The 15674-nt window shown below is 34.5% G+C and overlaps 1 protein-coding gene across 1 annotated transcript in view; it reads left to right on the plus strand.

Annotated features, from left to right (window-relative positions):
• LOC143349076 (uncharacterized) overlaps window positions 1-15674 on the plus strand; it is a 179089-nt gene that overhangs the window by 16073 nt on the left and 147342 nt on the right. The window contains exon 3 of the mRNA XM_076779997.1: window positions 9969-10269. Within this exon, the coding sequence (XP_076636112.1) occupies window positions 9969-10269 (301 nt within the window). The remainder of the gene's footprint in view (window positions 1-9968; window positions 10270-15674) is intronic.

Consider the following 15674-nt stretch of genomic DNA (forward strand, 5'->3'; position numbering starts at 1 on the left):
TCTTAAGATTCAACTAATATTAGGTGATTCCACAGGTTAATAGATAAAACAATAAAAATACTGGTCCAAAGTCGTGAATCACCCATAACTATTCTTGAGATTCTAGTAGTATTAGGTGATTCTCCAGGTTAATTGAGAAAACAATAAGAATACTGATCCAAAGTCATGAATCATCCCTAACTATTCTTAAAATTCAACTAATACCAAGTAGTTCCACAGGTTAACTGACAAAACAATAAAAATACTGATCCAAAGTCGTGAATCATCCATAACTATTTTTAAAATTCAACTAATACCAGGTGGTTCCACTGTTTAATTGATAAAACAATAAAAATACTGATCCAAAGTCTTGAATCACCCATAACTATTCTTAAGATTCAACTAGTACCAAGTGAATCCACTAATTAATAGATAAAACAATAAAAATACTGGTCCAAAGTCGTGAATCACCCATAACTATTCTTAAGATTCAACTAGTACCAAGTGAATCCTCTAATTAATAGATAAAACAATAAAAATACTGATCCAAAGTCATGAATCATCCCTAACTATTCTTAAAATTCAACTAGTACCAGGTGGTTTCAGAGGTTAACTGATAAAACAATAAAAATACTGTTCCAAAGTCGTGAATCACCCATAACTATTCATAAGATTCTAGTAGTATTAGGTGATTCCCCAGGTTAATTGACAAAACAATAAAAATACTGATTAAAAGTCGTGAATCATTCATAACTATTCTCAATATCCAATTAGTACCAAGTGCTTCCACAGCTTAATTGACAAAACAATAAAAATTCTGGTCCAAAGCCATGAATCATCCACAACAATTCCCTCCAACCCCGAAACCATTCACACTCAGCATCACACATCCACGACGGAAGCGTTTCTCTCGCGCGTTACGAAAATTCCGCCGTGCTTCGTCGTCCCTCCCCCTCCCTCTCAGCAAGCTAAATCCGACCGAGCTCGAAATTTTCGCGAAAAGACGAAAGAGGCGCTGCTCCTTGGGGCATTTGGCTCTAGGATGCTGGTTGCTTATAGTTTTCTTCGAACTATAGCCACGGCGGTGGAGGTGGAAAATTAGGCGCGGACGATCCGCCGCCGACATTCCGCTGTCAGTCCACCGAGGGAGCGTCGAGGCGATCGTCGGAGCTGGCAAAAACTCGACTGGGGCCTCTCGAGCCGCTTCGAACCAGTCGACCAGGTCCGGAGTGGTCCGACAAACGCTGCTTCGAGTCCTGCTTCATCCACGAGCCTAGGTGGATCCTCGAAGTTGAGTTCGCGATGAAACCAGGGTGCCCAGAGTCCTCCGCGACCTCGTTCGAAGCCAAGTAAGAGGGTCAAATGCATCGGTTTGGATTCCATCCGCCCCTTCGACCGTCGTTCAACGCTACTGGAACATGCGTCGGGATGTTTGGTTCGACGAACTGGCCAGTGAGAGGCAGTGACTGATCTCGACATGGGGAGCGACTGCTGCAAGTGCGCCAATGGCAACAAACCCGCCATTGCCGGATCGCGACGGTAGGCTCATCGACCACCAATTACTGTCCCCAAACGAAAGAATCTAGCCGATAGAGTAGGCACACCCGGTGGCTCCCAAATAAGAATCGATTGCATAGTTCGTATTTCGGGCAAACGAACGATCTAGGGCGCCCTCGAGCACTTGGCATTGCTCTACTGCCCTACTTTCGTCGGTGAAGGAATCGCAGGATCGCGAGGATGAGCGGATTTCTCGAAGGCCGTCGATCGTTCGGATCATTCGGATATCTCGGGACGATCTAGAAATACCGTGGCCAGAGATCAGTTCGCGTAAGTTCGTCGGGAACGCTACGGTCACGAGACTCGCCACCCCCTCCTGGGCGCTTTTCTTCCTGCTTTCTACTTCCCTACGCGCCTCTTTCTATTTTATTCAGCTCGACACGTAACGCTGGGGGCTGTCAATCTTAAAATAACGAGACTTGTCGCCTGTGAGACCGTGTCGAATACCCATTTGCCTTCTCCAGATCGAACGATCGCATAGCAAACGTCCAACGTCGCCTTGACATACATTTTCGCAGAGTGGAACTACCAGAGGGGCCCAGTGCCAAATAATAGTTTTCTAACTATGAAAAGAAAATATCTGAAGTTCCTATTGCGAAACGGAATGTATCGTTACGAAAAGAAAGAGTTTCGTTTGAAGGAACGAGAAATTCTCAAGTGTTACATTCTACGGTCTCTCAGTTTGGGGTTTTAGGATTTTAATTGGAGGTTAGAGATTCTTGGGATTAGTTTTCTGTAATTGTAGCATGAAAGCTTCCTTTTATTTGTATTTATTTTGCTTTAAGATCGCAATTTTAATAATGAAGCATCTGCTGTGTTGATATACAACGTCTAGTGGCGCTATCTAGCGTTAAGAATGGGGACTATATCGATAGAAATTTGGCACTCCGCCATCAAGAGCGATGACCAAGATTATTAAAGAGCGACTGAATAAAATTTTATCTACTTTGGAGGGGAATAATAGACGCTGCAAAGAAATCACAAACACACAGAGTTTGAATTTTATATTAATAATTTGTTGTAATTTAAGATTACTTTTAAATGTTGTGGATGCAATACCTTGTGAGTGGTTAGGCGAATTAGTTATTTTGATTCATTAAATAATTGATTTGTTTTAATTTTTCTTTCAGTTGTATATTAAAAATTTGTAAACTAGAAAATTAGAGGTTAGTATTTACTTCCGTTGAGTGGAACGTTTACGATAAATAGCCTATCTTGATCTTTGATATATTTACAAAAATTAAGAATATTAATTTGTTGATGGAGGCTTCGTTAAAAAGTTATTAACATTTTAAATTTTGACAGGACTGAATTTTTTTCTCGAAAATGGGTAGGATTTCGGGGGTAGGTCTATTGACCAAAAATGATTGTAATTGACCCCCAAAACCGAAAGTATTTTTTTTTAGAACGATTTGAAATTTTTTGTCGAATTTCATATCTTCTCGAATTTTTTTCTCGAAAATGGGTAGGAATTTAGGGATATGAACCTTCACCAAAAATGATTGTAATTGACCTCCACGACCGAAAATATTTTTTCCAGGACGATTTGAAATTTTGTCGAAAAATTTCATACCTTCTCGAATTTTTTTCTCGAAAGTGTGTAGGATTTCGAGGATATGTCTATTGACCAAAAATGATTGTAATTGAGCTCTGCAGACGACAGTATTTTTTTCAAAATAATTTGAAATTTTTTTTTTCGTCGAAAAATTTCAGCACCTACCCTTTGGCGATTCTTCTTAAAAATTCGTTTCTGATTTTTAGTAATTTTATTTGACGCCCTACGGAAAAGTTGTGTAATACTTTTTTCTAGGTACTAATGAGCTCTACTTCAGAAAAAAGTTTCATTGAAATATATTCACTATCGTAGGAGTTATGGTCATTTGAAAATTGGACCATATTTATGGTGTTTTTCTCATTTTGCGGGGTCAAGGATCAACTTTTCGAATATTTTTACAATTTCTACATATTCTTCATCTAAATACGCGTCGTTTGCGTTTTTGAAAATTAAAATCGTCCAATCCGTTCAGGAGTTATGATGTCTTAAAGATTCGAATGAATACATTTCTGACCTGGAATTATATTTTCATTTAGGAATTTTTTTCTCGAAAATGCGTAGAATTTCAGGGTTATCTATAATGACCAAAAATGATTGTAATCGACCCCTGCAACTAAAAATAATTTTTTCAGAGCGATTTGAAACACGTGAAATTTGAGGGGAATCATTCATTCATGATCAGACATTATATTTTCAGTAAAGAATTTTTTACTAATAAATGATTAGGATTTCGGGGATATGACCCTTCACCAAAAATTATTGTAATTGACCCCTTAAGGCAAAAATATTTTTTCCAGAACGATTTGAAATTTTGTCGAAAAATTTCATACCTTCTCGAATTTTTTTCTAAGAAATGATTAGGATTTCGGGGATATGACCCTTCACCAAAAATGATTGTAATTGACCCCCACAACCGAAAATATTTTTTCCAGAACGATTTGAAATTTTTTCGAAAAATTTCATACCTTCTCGAATTTTTTTCTAAGAAATGATTAGGATTTCAGGGATATGACTCTTCACCAAAAATAATTGTAATTGAGCTCTGCAGACGACAGTATTTTTTTCAAAATAATTTGAAATTTTTTTTTCGTCGAAAAATTTCAGCATCTACCCTCTGTCGATTCTTCTCAAAAATTCGTTTTTGATTTTTAGTAATTTTATTTGACGCCCTACAGAAAAGTTGTGTAATACTTTTTTATAGGTACTAATGAGCTCTACTTTAGAAAAAAGTTTCATTGAAATATATTCACTATCGTAGGAGTTATGGTCGCTTGAAAATTGGACCATTTTTATTGGGTTTTTCTCATTTTGCAGACTCAAGTCATAACTTTTTGAATATTTTTGTAATTTCTACATATTCTTCATCTAAATACGCGTCGTTTGCGTTTTTGAAAATTAAAATCGCCCAATCCGTTCAGGAGATATGGCGTCTTAAAGATTCGAATGAATACATTTCTGGCATGGAATTATATTTTCATTTAGGAATTTTTTTCTCGAAAATGGGTAGAATTTCAGGGATATATATAATGACCAAAAATAATTGTAATTAACCCCTGTAACTAAATATAATTTTTTTAATATGATTTGAAATTTTTTAATTTTGTCGAAAAATTTCAGTACATTCTCGAATTTTTTTCTCGAAAGTGGGTAGGATTTCGAGGTTATGTCTAATGATCCAAAATAATTGTAATCGACCCCTGCAACTAAAAATAATTTTTTCAAAGCGATTTGAAACACGTGAAATTTCAGGGGAATCATTCATTCATGATCAGACATTATATTTTCGGTAACGAATTTTTTTCTCAAAATTGGGTAGGATTTCGGGGGTATGTGTAATGACAAAAAATGATTGTAATTGACCTCTGCAGACGAAGATATTTTTTTCAGAATGATTTGAAATTTTTTAATTTAATTTTTTAATAACTTTTTAACGAAGCCTCAGTCAAGAAATTGATATTCTTGATTTTCTTCTTGTTTTTTATATATTGTCCAAATTATATTCATTAAGAAATTGCAAAAAGAGAAAAAAAGTCGATTTTTGCAAAAGTTCACACTAAAACACCCCCTTTAGGGTGGATTCTAATGTAATATCTCTAAAAACAACTGATATTTATGAATTTTTCGAAAAAAAACTGCTCTTAATTTGGATTGAACTCCTTTAAAAAATAAGGAAACATCTATAAATTACAGAAAACAATTTTTTATATACTGTTCAAATTATATTTTTTAAAAAATGTCCAAAAAAAAAGAAAAGAAAATAATTTTTTCAATGATTCATACTAAAACACCCCCTTAAGGGTGGATTCTAATGTAATAGGTCTAAAAATAAGTAACAAAAATGAATTTCTTTGAACAAAGCTATTATTAATTTACATTGAACTCTTTTGACAATTAAGAAAACATCTATAAATTAAAGAAAACAATTTTTTATATATTATTCAAATTATATTCTTTAAAAAATTACAAAAAAAAAGAAAAGAAATTGATTTTTCCAATGATTCATACTAAAACACCCCTTTAAGGGTGGATTCTAATGTAATATCTCTAAAAGTAACTAACAAAAATGAATTTCTTTGAACAAAGCTATTATTAATTTACATTGAACTCTTTTGACAATTAAGAAAACATCTTCAAATTACAGAAAACAATTTTTTATATACTGTTCAAATTATATTCTCTAAAAAATTACAAAAAAAAAGAAAAGAAATTGATTTTTCCAATAATTCACACTAAAACACCTCCTTAAGGGTGGATTCTGATGTAATATCTCTAAAAGTAACTAAAGAAAATGAATTTCTTTGAACAAAGCTATTATTAATTTGGATTGAACTTTTTTGAAAAGTAAGAAAACATCTTCAAATTACAGAAAACTATTTTTTATATATTATTCAAATTATATTCTTTAAAAAATTACAAAAAAAAAGAAAAGAAATTGATTTTTCCAATGATTTACACTAAAACACCCCCTTAAGGGTGGATTCTAATGTAATATCTCTAAAAACAACTGATATTTATGAATTTTTCGAAAAAAAACTGCTCTTAATTTGGATTGAACTCTTTTAAAAAATAAGGAAACATCTTTAAATTACAGAAAACAATTTTTTATATACTGTTCAAATTATATTCTTTAAAAAATTACAAAAAAAAAGAAAAGAAATTGATTTTTCCAATGATTCACACTAAAACACCCCCTTAAGGGTGGATTCTAATGTAATATCTCTAAAAGTAACTAACAAAAATGAATTTCTTTGAACAAAGCTATTATTAATTTACATTGAACTCTTTTGACAATTAAGAAAACATCTATAAATTAAAGAAAACAATTTTTTATATACTGTTAAAATTATATTTTCTAAAAAATTACAAAAAAAGAAAAAAGAAATTAATTTTTCCAATGATTTACACTAAAACACCCCCTTAAGGGTGGATTCTGATGTAATATCTCTAAAAGTAACTAACAAAAATGAATTTCTTAGAACAAAGCTATTATTAATTTAGATTGAACTCCTTTTAAAAATAAGGAAACATCTTTAAATTACAGAAAACAATATTTTATATATTATTCAAATTATATTCTTTAAAAAATTACAAAAAAAAAGAAAAGAAATTGATTTTTCCAATGATTCACACTAAAACACCCCCTTAAGGGTGGATTCTAATGTAATATCTCTAAAAATAACTAAAAAAATGAATTTCTTTGAACAAAGCTATTATTAATTTGGATTGAACTTTTTTGAAAAGTAAGAAAACATCTTCAAATTACAGAAAACAATTTTTTATATACTGTTCAAATTATATTCTCTAAGAAATTACAAAAAAAGATAAAAGAAATTAATTTTTCCAATGATTCACACTAAAACACCCCCTTAAGGGTGGATTCTAATGTAATATCTCTAAAAATAACTAACAAAAATGAATTTCTTTGAACAAAGCTATTATTAATTTACATTGAACTCTTTTGACAATTAAGAAAACATCTATAAATTAAAGAAAACAATTTTTTATATATTATTCAAATTATATTCTTTAAAAAATTACAAAAAAAAAGAAAAGAAATTGATTTTTCCAATGATTCACCCCCTTAAGGGTGGATTCTAATGTAATATCTCTAAAAACAACTGATATTTATGAATTTTTCGAAAAAAAACTGCTCTTAATTTGGATTGAAACCCTTAGAAAAATAAGGAAACATCTTTGAATTACAGAAAACAATTTTTTATATACTGTTCAAATTATATTTTTTAAAAAATTTCCAAAAAAAAAAGAAATTAATTTTTTCAATGATTCACACTAAAACACCCCCTTAAGGGTGGATTCTAATGTAATACCTCTAAAACTCTGATATTTATGAATTTTTCGAAAAAAAACTGCTCTTAATTTGGATTGAAACCCTTAGAAAAATAAGAAAACATCTTCAAATTACAGAAAACAATTTTTTATATACTGTTGAAATTATATTTTTTAAAAAATTTCCCAAAAAAAAAGAAATTAATTTTTTCAATGATTCACACTAGAATACTTCATTGTAACTTCCTTGGAGGATACAGAAAATATGAAAAGCGAACGGGAAGAGAATTGGTCGCGGCTACGCAACGTCGAATTTATTTCTCTCGCCAGACAAAATAGACATTGCGTCACCGCGTACCGATCCGTTTGCTATGCCGGCGTTGCGTTGAGGAGGCGCCCATATGGCCACGTCGCGACGGTCGCGATCATCAAGGGTGCATTGCGCGGGCAGACGCGGCTATTGCGCAAACGCGATTTCGCGGACGACTGAATGAGTCCGCAATAATAGCAAATAGACGACTCGAAGAGAACCAAAAACTGAAATTTTGCGAATTGCAAAACATTTCGCGAAAAAAAAAAAATATCATCGTCTGCAGAGGTCAATTGCAATCATTTTTAGTCATTACACATACCCTCGAAATCCTAACCATTTTCGAGAAAAAAAATAGAGTACTGAAATTTTTAGATGAAATTAAAAAATTTCAAATCGTTCTGGAAAAATTATTTTCGGTTGTGAGGGACAATTGCAATCATTTTTGGTGAAGAGACATACCTTCGAAATCCTACCCATTTTGGAGAAAAAAAATCGAGAATGTACTGAAATTTTTCGTCAAAATTAAAAAATTTCAAATCATTCTGAAAAAAATATCTTCCTCTGCAGAGGTTAATTGCAATCATTTTTGGTCATTACACATACCCTCGAAATCCTACCCATTTTCGAGAAAAAAATTCGAGTACTGAAATTTTTAGACGAAATTAAAAAATTTCAAATCGTTCTGGAAAAATTATTTTCGGTTGTGAGGGACAATTGCAATCATTTTTGGTGAAGAGACATACCTTCGAAATCCTACCCAATTTCGAGAAAAAAATTCGAGAAGGTATGAAATTTTTTGACAAAATTTCAAATCGTCCTGGAAAAAATATTTTTGGCTATGAGGGTCAATTACAATCATTTTTGGTGAAGGGTCATATCCCCGAAATCCTAATCATTTATTAGAAAAAAATTCTTTACTGAAAATATGTCTGATCATGAATGAATGATTCCCCTGAAATTTCACGTGTTTCAAATCGCTTTGAAAAAATTATTTTTAGTTGCAGGGGTCGATTACAATTATTTTTGGTCATTATAGATAACCCTGAAGTTCTACGCATTTTCGAGAAAAAAATTCCTAAATGAAAATATAATTCCAGGCCAGAAATGTATTCATTCGAATCTTTAAGACGCCATATCTCCTGAACGGATTGGACGATTTTAATGTTTAAAAACGCAAACGACGCGTATTTTGGTGGAGAATATGTAGAAATTGCAAAAATATTAGAAAAGTTGATCCTTGACCCCAAAAAGTGAGAAAAACATCATAAATATGGTCCAATTTTCAAATGACCATAACTCCTACGATAGTAAATATATTTCAATGAAACTTTTTTCTAAAGTAGAGCTCATGAGTACCTACAAAAACGTATAAGACAACTTTTTTGTAGGGCGTCAAATAAAATTATTAAAAATTAAAAACGAATTTTTAAGGAAAATCGACAGGGGGTAGGTGCTGAAATTTTTCCACGAAAAAAAAAATTTCAAATTATTTTGAAAAAAATACTGTCGTCTGCAGAGCTCAATTACAATTATTTTCGGTCAATAGACATACCCTCGAAATCCTAATCATTTCTTAGAAAAAAATTCAAGAAGGTATGAAATTTTTCGACAAAACTTCAAATCATTCTGAAAAAAATATCTTCCTCTGCAGAGGTCAATTGCAATCATTTTTGGTCGTTACACATACCCTCGAAATCCTACCCAATTTCGAGAAAAAAATTCAAGTAGATACTGAAATTTTTAGACGAAATTAAAAAATTTCGAATCATATTAAAAAAATTATATTTGGTTGCAGGGGTCAATTGCAATAATTTTTGGTGAAGAGACATACCTTCGAAATCCTACCCAGTTTCGAGAAAAAAATTCGAGAATATGTGAAATTTCTCAAAGGAAAAAGAATCTTCAAATCGTTTTGGAAAAATTAGTTTATTTTTTTATTAAAAGAATGTATAAACACAACCGTCTCGTTTGACAGCTTATTTGTGCCTCTTCGGTTTCTAGAATCATGAATTTGTTAATGCAAAAGCTAAGAAACGCGATGTGATTCGAAGAATAAAAATCTCTATGTCTCCCAATTTAGGGAATTCCCCTTACAGCCTAGTGAGTTTGCGAAACTCCGCCGCCAGATGTCGCCACATGGCATTTGAAACCATAATTTATCAACTTTAAAGGAATTCTTTGCCCCTACTGTGATCAAATATCGCCCTAATCGAGGCCTAGCTGCATTTAAATAGCAATAATCACAAAAATTAATGAAAATGGTTTGTTTGATTGCAGAACACGCGGGGATGTACCGATCCAATCCGACCGATATCGGATTCAGATGAAAGGTAACGTCGTCCAGGTGACCCTGACGCAATCGCAGAAAGACGACAGTGGACATTATGCTTTGGTGGCGACGAGGGTGGGCCAAGGGTTCGACAAGGGATCCTCGAAGAGGATTCAGCTCAGCATCGACGAACCCATCTCCGAGGAAGGTGATCCCCCGGTTTTCCTGCGAAGATTAACCGATCTCGCGGTCAAGGTCGGCACCAGGACCAGGTTCCTCGTGGAAATCCGGAGTTCAACGACACCAAAGGTAGTCACACACTCGTTAAAAATAGTTACAATTTGAGAGGGTATTTTGGTATATTAAGGGGGGTTTCCAATCCTTCTTGAGGAATTTTTTGCAAATGAACTATACCTTTTAGAGACCCACCGCCATATTTAACTGGCTCTCTGAGATTTTTAATATCCAATTACATTTTTCCAATAACTAAATAACTAATTTACTGTCTGCTACTATAGTTTGTTGCATTTTAAGTCTCTTTTATTGACTTTGTTGGCAAACCAACGCATATAACAGTCAGAATGCTGCTAAATGAGCTAGATTCAATCATTAGTGAGCATTGTTACACAAACAGTTGGGGATTCACCGGATTTCCAATGTTACCAACTGTATAATTTTTAGTGGCAGCTAAGTTTCATACGTAACCGCAAATTTTATTTAATTTACTGAGTACTACTAGAGGTTTTTTTGTGTTGTTGTTATGTATCAAATGAAGAAACATTACACTATATACCTCTATACGAATTGCAATAATTTAGTGCAATTTTCAGGTTTATCATTGATACTTTTTGAATTATACCTTTTAAAATTGAATGTCTTCAATTTTCATTCCATTTATGACTGCAATGAGCTACTTGATTCGTTTTGGTCGCATTTTGAAGTTTGATATATGCATGAATTATTTGTTTCAAATGCCAGTGTCATTCTTTGAAAAGACCACCAAATTTTTTTGTAATACTATATTGTCACCTGCAATATTCATATGCAAAAAATCTTGAAAACTAAGTGAATTAGGAGCGTCTAAGAAAAATAATTGTAATATATGATATTTGCAACACGCAACGTTGAATGAACACACAACAAATACATCACTCTAACTGATTCAAAAGCACCCTGCTCGCTCTAGAAAATTTGGAAACAAATAACACAGAAATCCAAAACATTATTGAATTGAATGAAACCCTTAAGCGAGACAAAAGAGAAGTATTCCTGGATTCCCACCCATATTGGTATTGAAGGCAACGAGAAGGCCGATACAGCAGTGAAACTGGCTAGCTCCAGTATAACTATAATGAAATATGAGCAAGTAACTCATGAGGACCTCCAAAAGCATTGCACCGAGGCACTAATGGAAGTGTGGAATGAAGAATGGAGAAATAGCAGACCAATTAAGCTACGCAAAGTTTGGAACAATATATGTGACTTCAATCCAGCGTTACTACTGAATAGAAAAGATCAAATGAAAACAACCTGATTAAGAATAGGGCACTCGAGCTGGACACACTAACACCTTATCACAAAAACCGAACCAAATTCCTGCGACACCTGTAACGTACAGAATACTATTGAACACATCTTTGCCCTAAATACAATGTGAAGAGGATTCAACATAAGCTACAAGATTCACTAACAATCTTAAGAGAAATGCACTCCTGCAAGAAGGTTTTAAACTTCTTAAAAGACATCAAAGTATAGCAACTACTCTAAATATGAGGAGTTCCACTAGGTAACCCAATTGTGGTCACTGATAACCTACAAGGTGCATGTAAAAGGCTCAAAAAAACAGGGGAAAAAAGTTGAATGACACCTGCAATATGCATATGTGTAAAATCTTGAAGAACTAAGTGAATTAAGAGTGTCTAAGAAACGAATTGTAATATTTGATATCTGCAACAAGCAAAGTTGAACGAACACACAACAAATACATTAGTCTGACTGATTCAAAAGCACCCTGCTCGCTCCACAAAATTTGGAAACAAGTAACACAGTAACCCAAAACATTATTGAATTGAATGAAACCCTTAAGCAAGACAAAAGAGAAGTATTCCTGGATTCCCACTCATATTGGTATTGAAGGCAACGAGAAGGCCGATACAGCAGTGAAACTGGCTAGCTCCAGTATAACTATAATGAAATATGAGCAAGTAACTCATGAGGACCTCCAAAAGCATTGCACCGAGGCACTAATGGAAGTGTGGAATGAAGAATGGAGAAATAGCAGACCAACTAAGCTACGCAAAGTTTGGAACAATATATGTGACTTCAATCCAGCGTTACTACTGAATAGAAAAGATCAAATGAAAACAACCTGATTAAGAATAGGGCACTCAAGCTGGACACACTCACACCTTATCACAAAAACCGAACCAAATTCCTGCGACACCTGTAACGTACAGAATACTATTGAACACATCTTTGCCCTAAATACAATGTGAAGAGGATTCAACATAAGCTACAAGATTCACTAACAATCTTAAGAGAAATGCACTCCTGCAAGAAGGTTTTAAACTTCTTAAAAGACATCAAAGTATAGCAACTACTCTAAATATGAGGAGTTCCACTAGGTAACCCAATTGTGGTCACTGATAACCTACAAGGTGCATGTAAAAGGCTCAAAAAAACAGGGGAAAAAAGTTGAATGACACTTGCAATATGCATATGTGTAAAATCTTGAAAACTAAGTGAATTAGTAGTGTCTAAGAAACGAATTGTAATATTTGATATTTACAACAAGCAAAGTTGAATGAACACAAAACAAATACATCATTCTAACTGATTCAAAAGCACCCTGCTCGCTCTACAAAACTTGGAAACAAATAACACAGTAACCCAAAACATTATTGAATTGAATGAAACCCTTAAGCGAGACAAAAGAGAAGTATTCCTGGATTCCCACCCATATTGGTATTGAAGGCAATGAGAAGGCCGATACAGCAGGAAAACTGGCTAGCACCAGTATAACTATAATGAAATATGAGCAAGCAACTCATGAGGACCTCCAAAAGCATTGCACCGAGGCACTAATGGAAGTGTGGAATGAAGAATGGAGAAATAGCAGACCAACTAAACTACGCAAAGTTTGGAACAATATATGTGACTTCAATCCAGCGTTACTACTAAATAGAAAAGATCAAATGAAAACAACCTGATTAAGAATGGGGCACTCGAGCTGGACACACTAACACCTTATCACAAAAACCGAACCAAATTCCTGCGACACCTGTAACTTACAAACTACTATTGAACACATCTTTGCCCTAAATACAATATGAAGAGAATTCAACATAAGCTACAAGATTCACTAACAATCTTAGGAGATATGCACTCCTGCAAGAAGGTTTTAAACTTCTTAAAAGACATCAAAGTATAGCAACTACTCTAAATATGAGCAGGTCCACTAGGTAACCCAACTGTGGTCACTGATAACCTACAAGGTGCATGTAAAAGGCTCAAAAATACAGGGGAAAAAAGTTGAATGACACCTGCAATATGCATATGTGTAAAATCTTGAAAACTAAGTGAATTAGGAGTGTCTAAGAACCGAATTGTAATATTTGATATTTGCAACAAGCAAAGTTGAATGAACACACAACAAATACATTAGTCTGACTGATACAAAAGCACCCTGCTCGCTCTAGACAATTTGGAAACAAATAACACAGTAATTCAAAACATTATTGAATTGAATGAAACCCTTAAGCGAGACAAAAGAGAAGTATTCCTGGATTCCCACCCATATTGGTATTGAAGGCAACGAGAAGGCCGATACAGCAGCAAAACTGGCTAGCTCCTGTATAACTATAATGAAATATGAGCAAGCAACTCATGAGGACCTCCAAAAGCATTGCACCGAGGCACTAATGGAAGTGTGGAATGAAGAATGGAGAAATAGCAGACCAACTAAGCTACGCAAAGTTTGGAACAATATATGTGACTTCAATCCAGCGTTACTACTGAATAGAAAAGATCAAATGAAAACAACCTGATTAAGAATAGGGCACTCAAGCTGGACACACTCATACCTTATCACAAAAACTGAACCAAATTCCTGCGACACCTGTAACGTACAAACTACTATTGAACACATCTTTGCCCTAAATATAATATGAAGAGGATTCAACATAAGCTACAAGATTCACTAACAATCTTAGGAGAAATGCACTCCTGCAAAAAGGTTTTAAACTTCTTAAAAGACATCTAAGTATAGCAACTACTCTAAATATGAGCAGGTCCACTAGGTAACCCAACTGTGGTCACTGATAACCTACAAGGTGCATGTAAAAGGCTCAAAAAAACTGGGGAAAAAAGTTAAATGACACCTGCAATATGCATATGTGTAAAATCTTGAAAACTAAGTGAATTAGTAGTGTCTAAGAACCGAATTGTAATATTTGATATTTGCAACAAGCAAAGTTGAACGAACACACAATAAATACATTAGTCTGACTGATTCAAAAGCACCCTGCTCGCTCTAGACAATTTGGAAACAAATAACACAGTAATCGAAAACATTATTGAATTGAATGAAACCCTTAAGCGAGACAAAAGAGAAGTATTCCTGGATTCCCACCCATATTGGTATTGAAGGCAACAAGAAGGCCGATACAGCAGCAAAACTGGCTAGCTCCAGTATAACTATAATGAAATATGAGCAAGCAACTCATGGGGACCACCAAAAGCATTGCACCGAGGCACTAATGGAAGTGTGAAATGAAGAATGGAGAAATAGCAGACCAACTAAGCTACGCAAAGTTTGGAACAATATATGTGACTTCAATCCAGCGTTACTACTGAATAGAAAAGATCAAATGAAAACAACCTGATTAAGAATAGAGCACTCGAGCTGGACACACTCACACCTTATCACAAAAACCGAACCAAATTCCTGCGACACCTGTAACTTACAAACTACTATTGAACACATCTTTGCCTTAAATATAATATGAAGAGGATTCAACATAAGCTACAAGATTCACTAACAATCTTAGGAGAAATGCACTCCTGCAAGAAGGTTTTAAACTTCTTAAAAGACATCAAAGTATAGCAACTACTCTAAATATGAGCAGTTCCAGTAGGTAACCCAATTGTGGTCACTGATAACTTACAAGGTGCATGTAAAAGGCTCAAAAAAATTGTTGGATGACACTTGCAATATGCATATGCATAAAATCTTGAAAACTAAGTTAATTGGAAGTGACATTTACTCTATTTAGACCCTAAATAGCGTAATGTCGAGGAACGTGGAAGAACGTTGCGGTGTTGATATGTCGAGGAAGGCGAGGAATGGTTGCCAATTTCGGTGAATAACCCGGAAGGGTGAAACGAAATCAGTCCGTTGAGTTATAGCCAGGGATTTCTGTTGGTTCTTCTGTCCCTGTTGCGGACGAACGCGCTAAAGGGGACTCCCCGAGGTCCATGACCCGAGCTCGCGGCGGGAGATGAAAAGGAGCAAACGAAGATCGTTATGCGTCGTTTTACGACTATTATTACGCGCGCGCATGTACACTATGCCTGAAACTATGCCCTCCGATCGGCTAAATCCGCGGCTCGTAAGCCTCGAAATGGTCGTTTTCCACAGTAATCGGCCCCGACCAGCGTTGCGTAACGCTCGAGAGGGTAAAACCTGCAGCAAAAGGACGATGGAAACCCCCTAA

Source organism: Colletes latitarsis, chromosome 12 (assembly GCF_051014445.1).
Source record: "Colletes latitarsis isolate SP2378_abdomen chromosome 12, iyColLati1, whole genome shotgun sequence".
NCBI classification, from domain to species: Eukaryota; Metazoa; Arthropoda; class Insecta; order Hymenoptera; family Colletidae; genus Colletes; species Colletes latitarsis.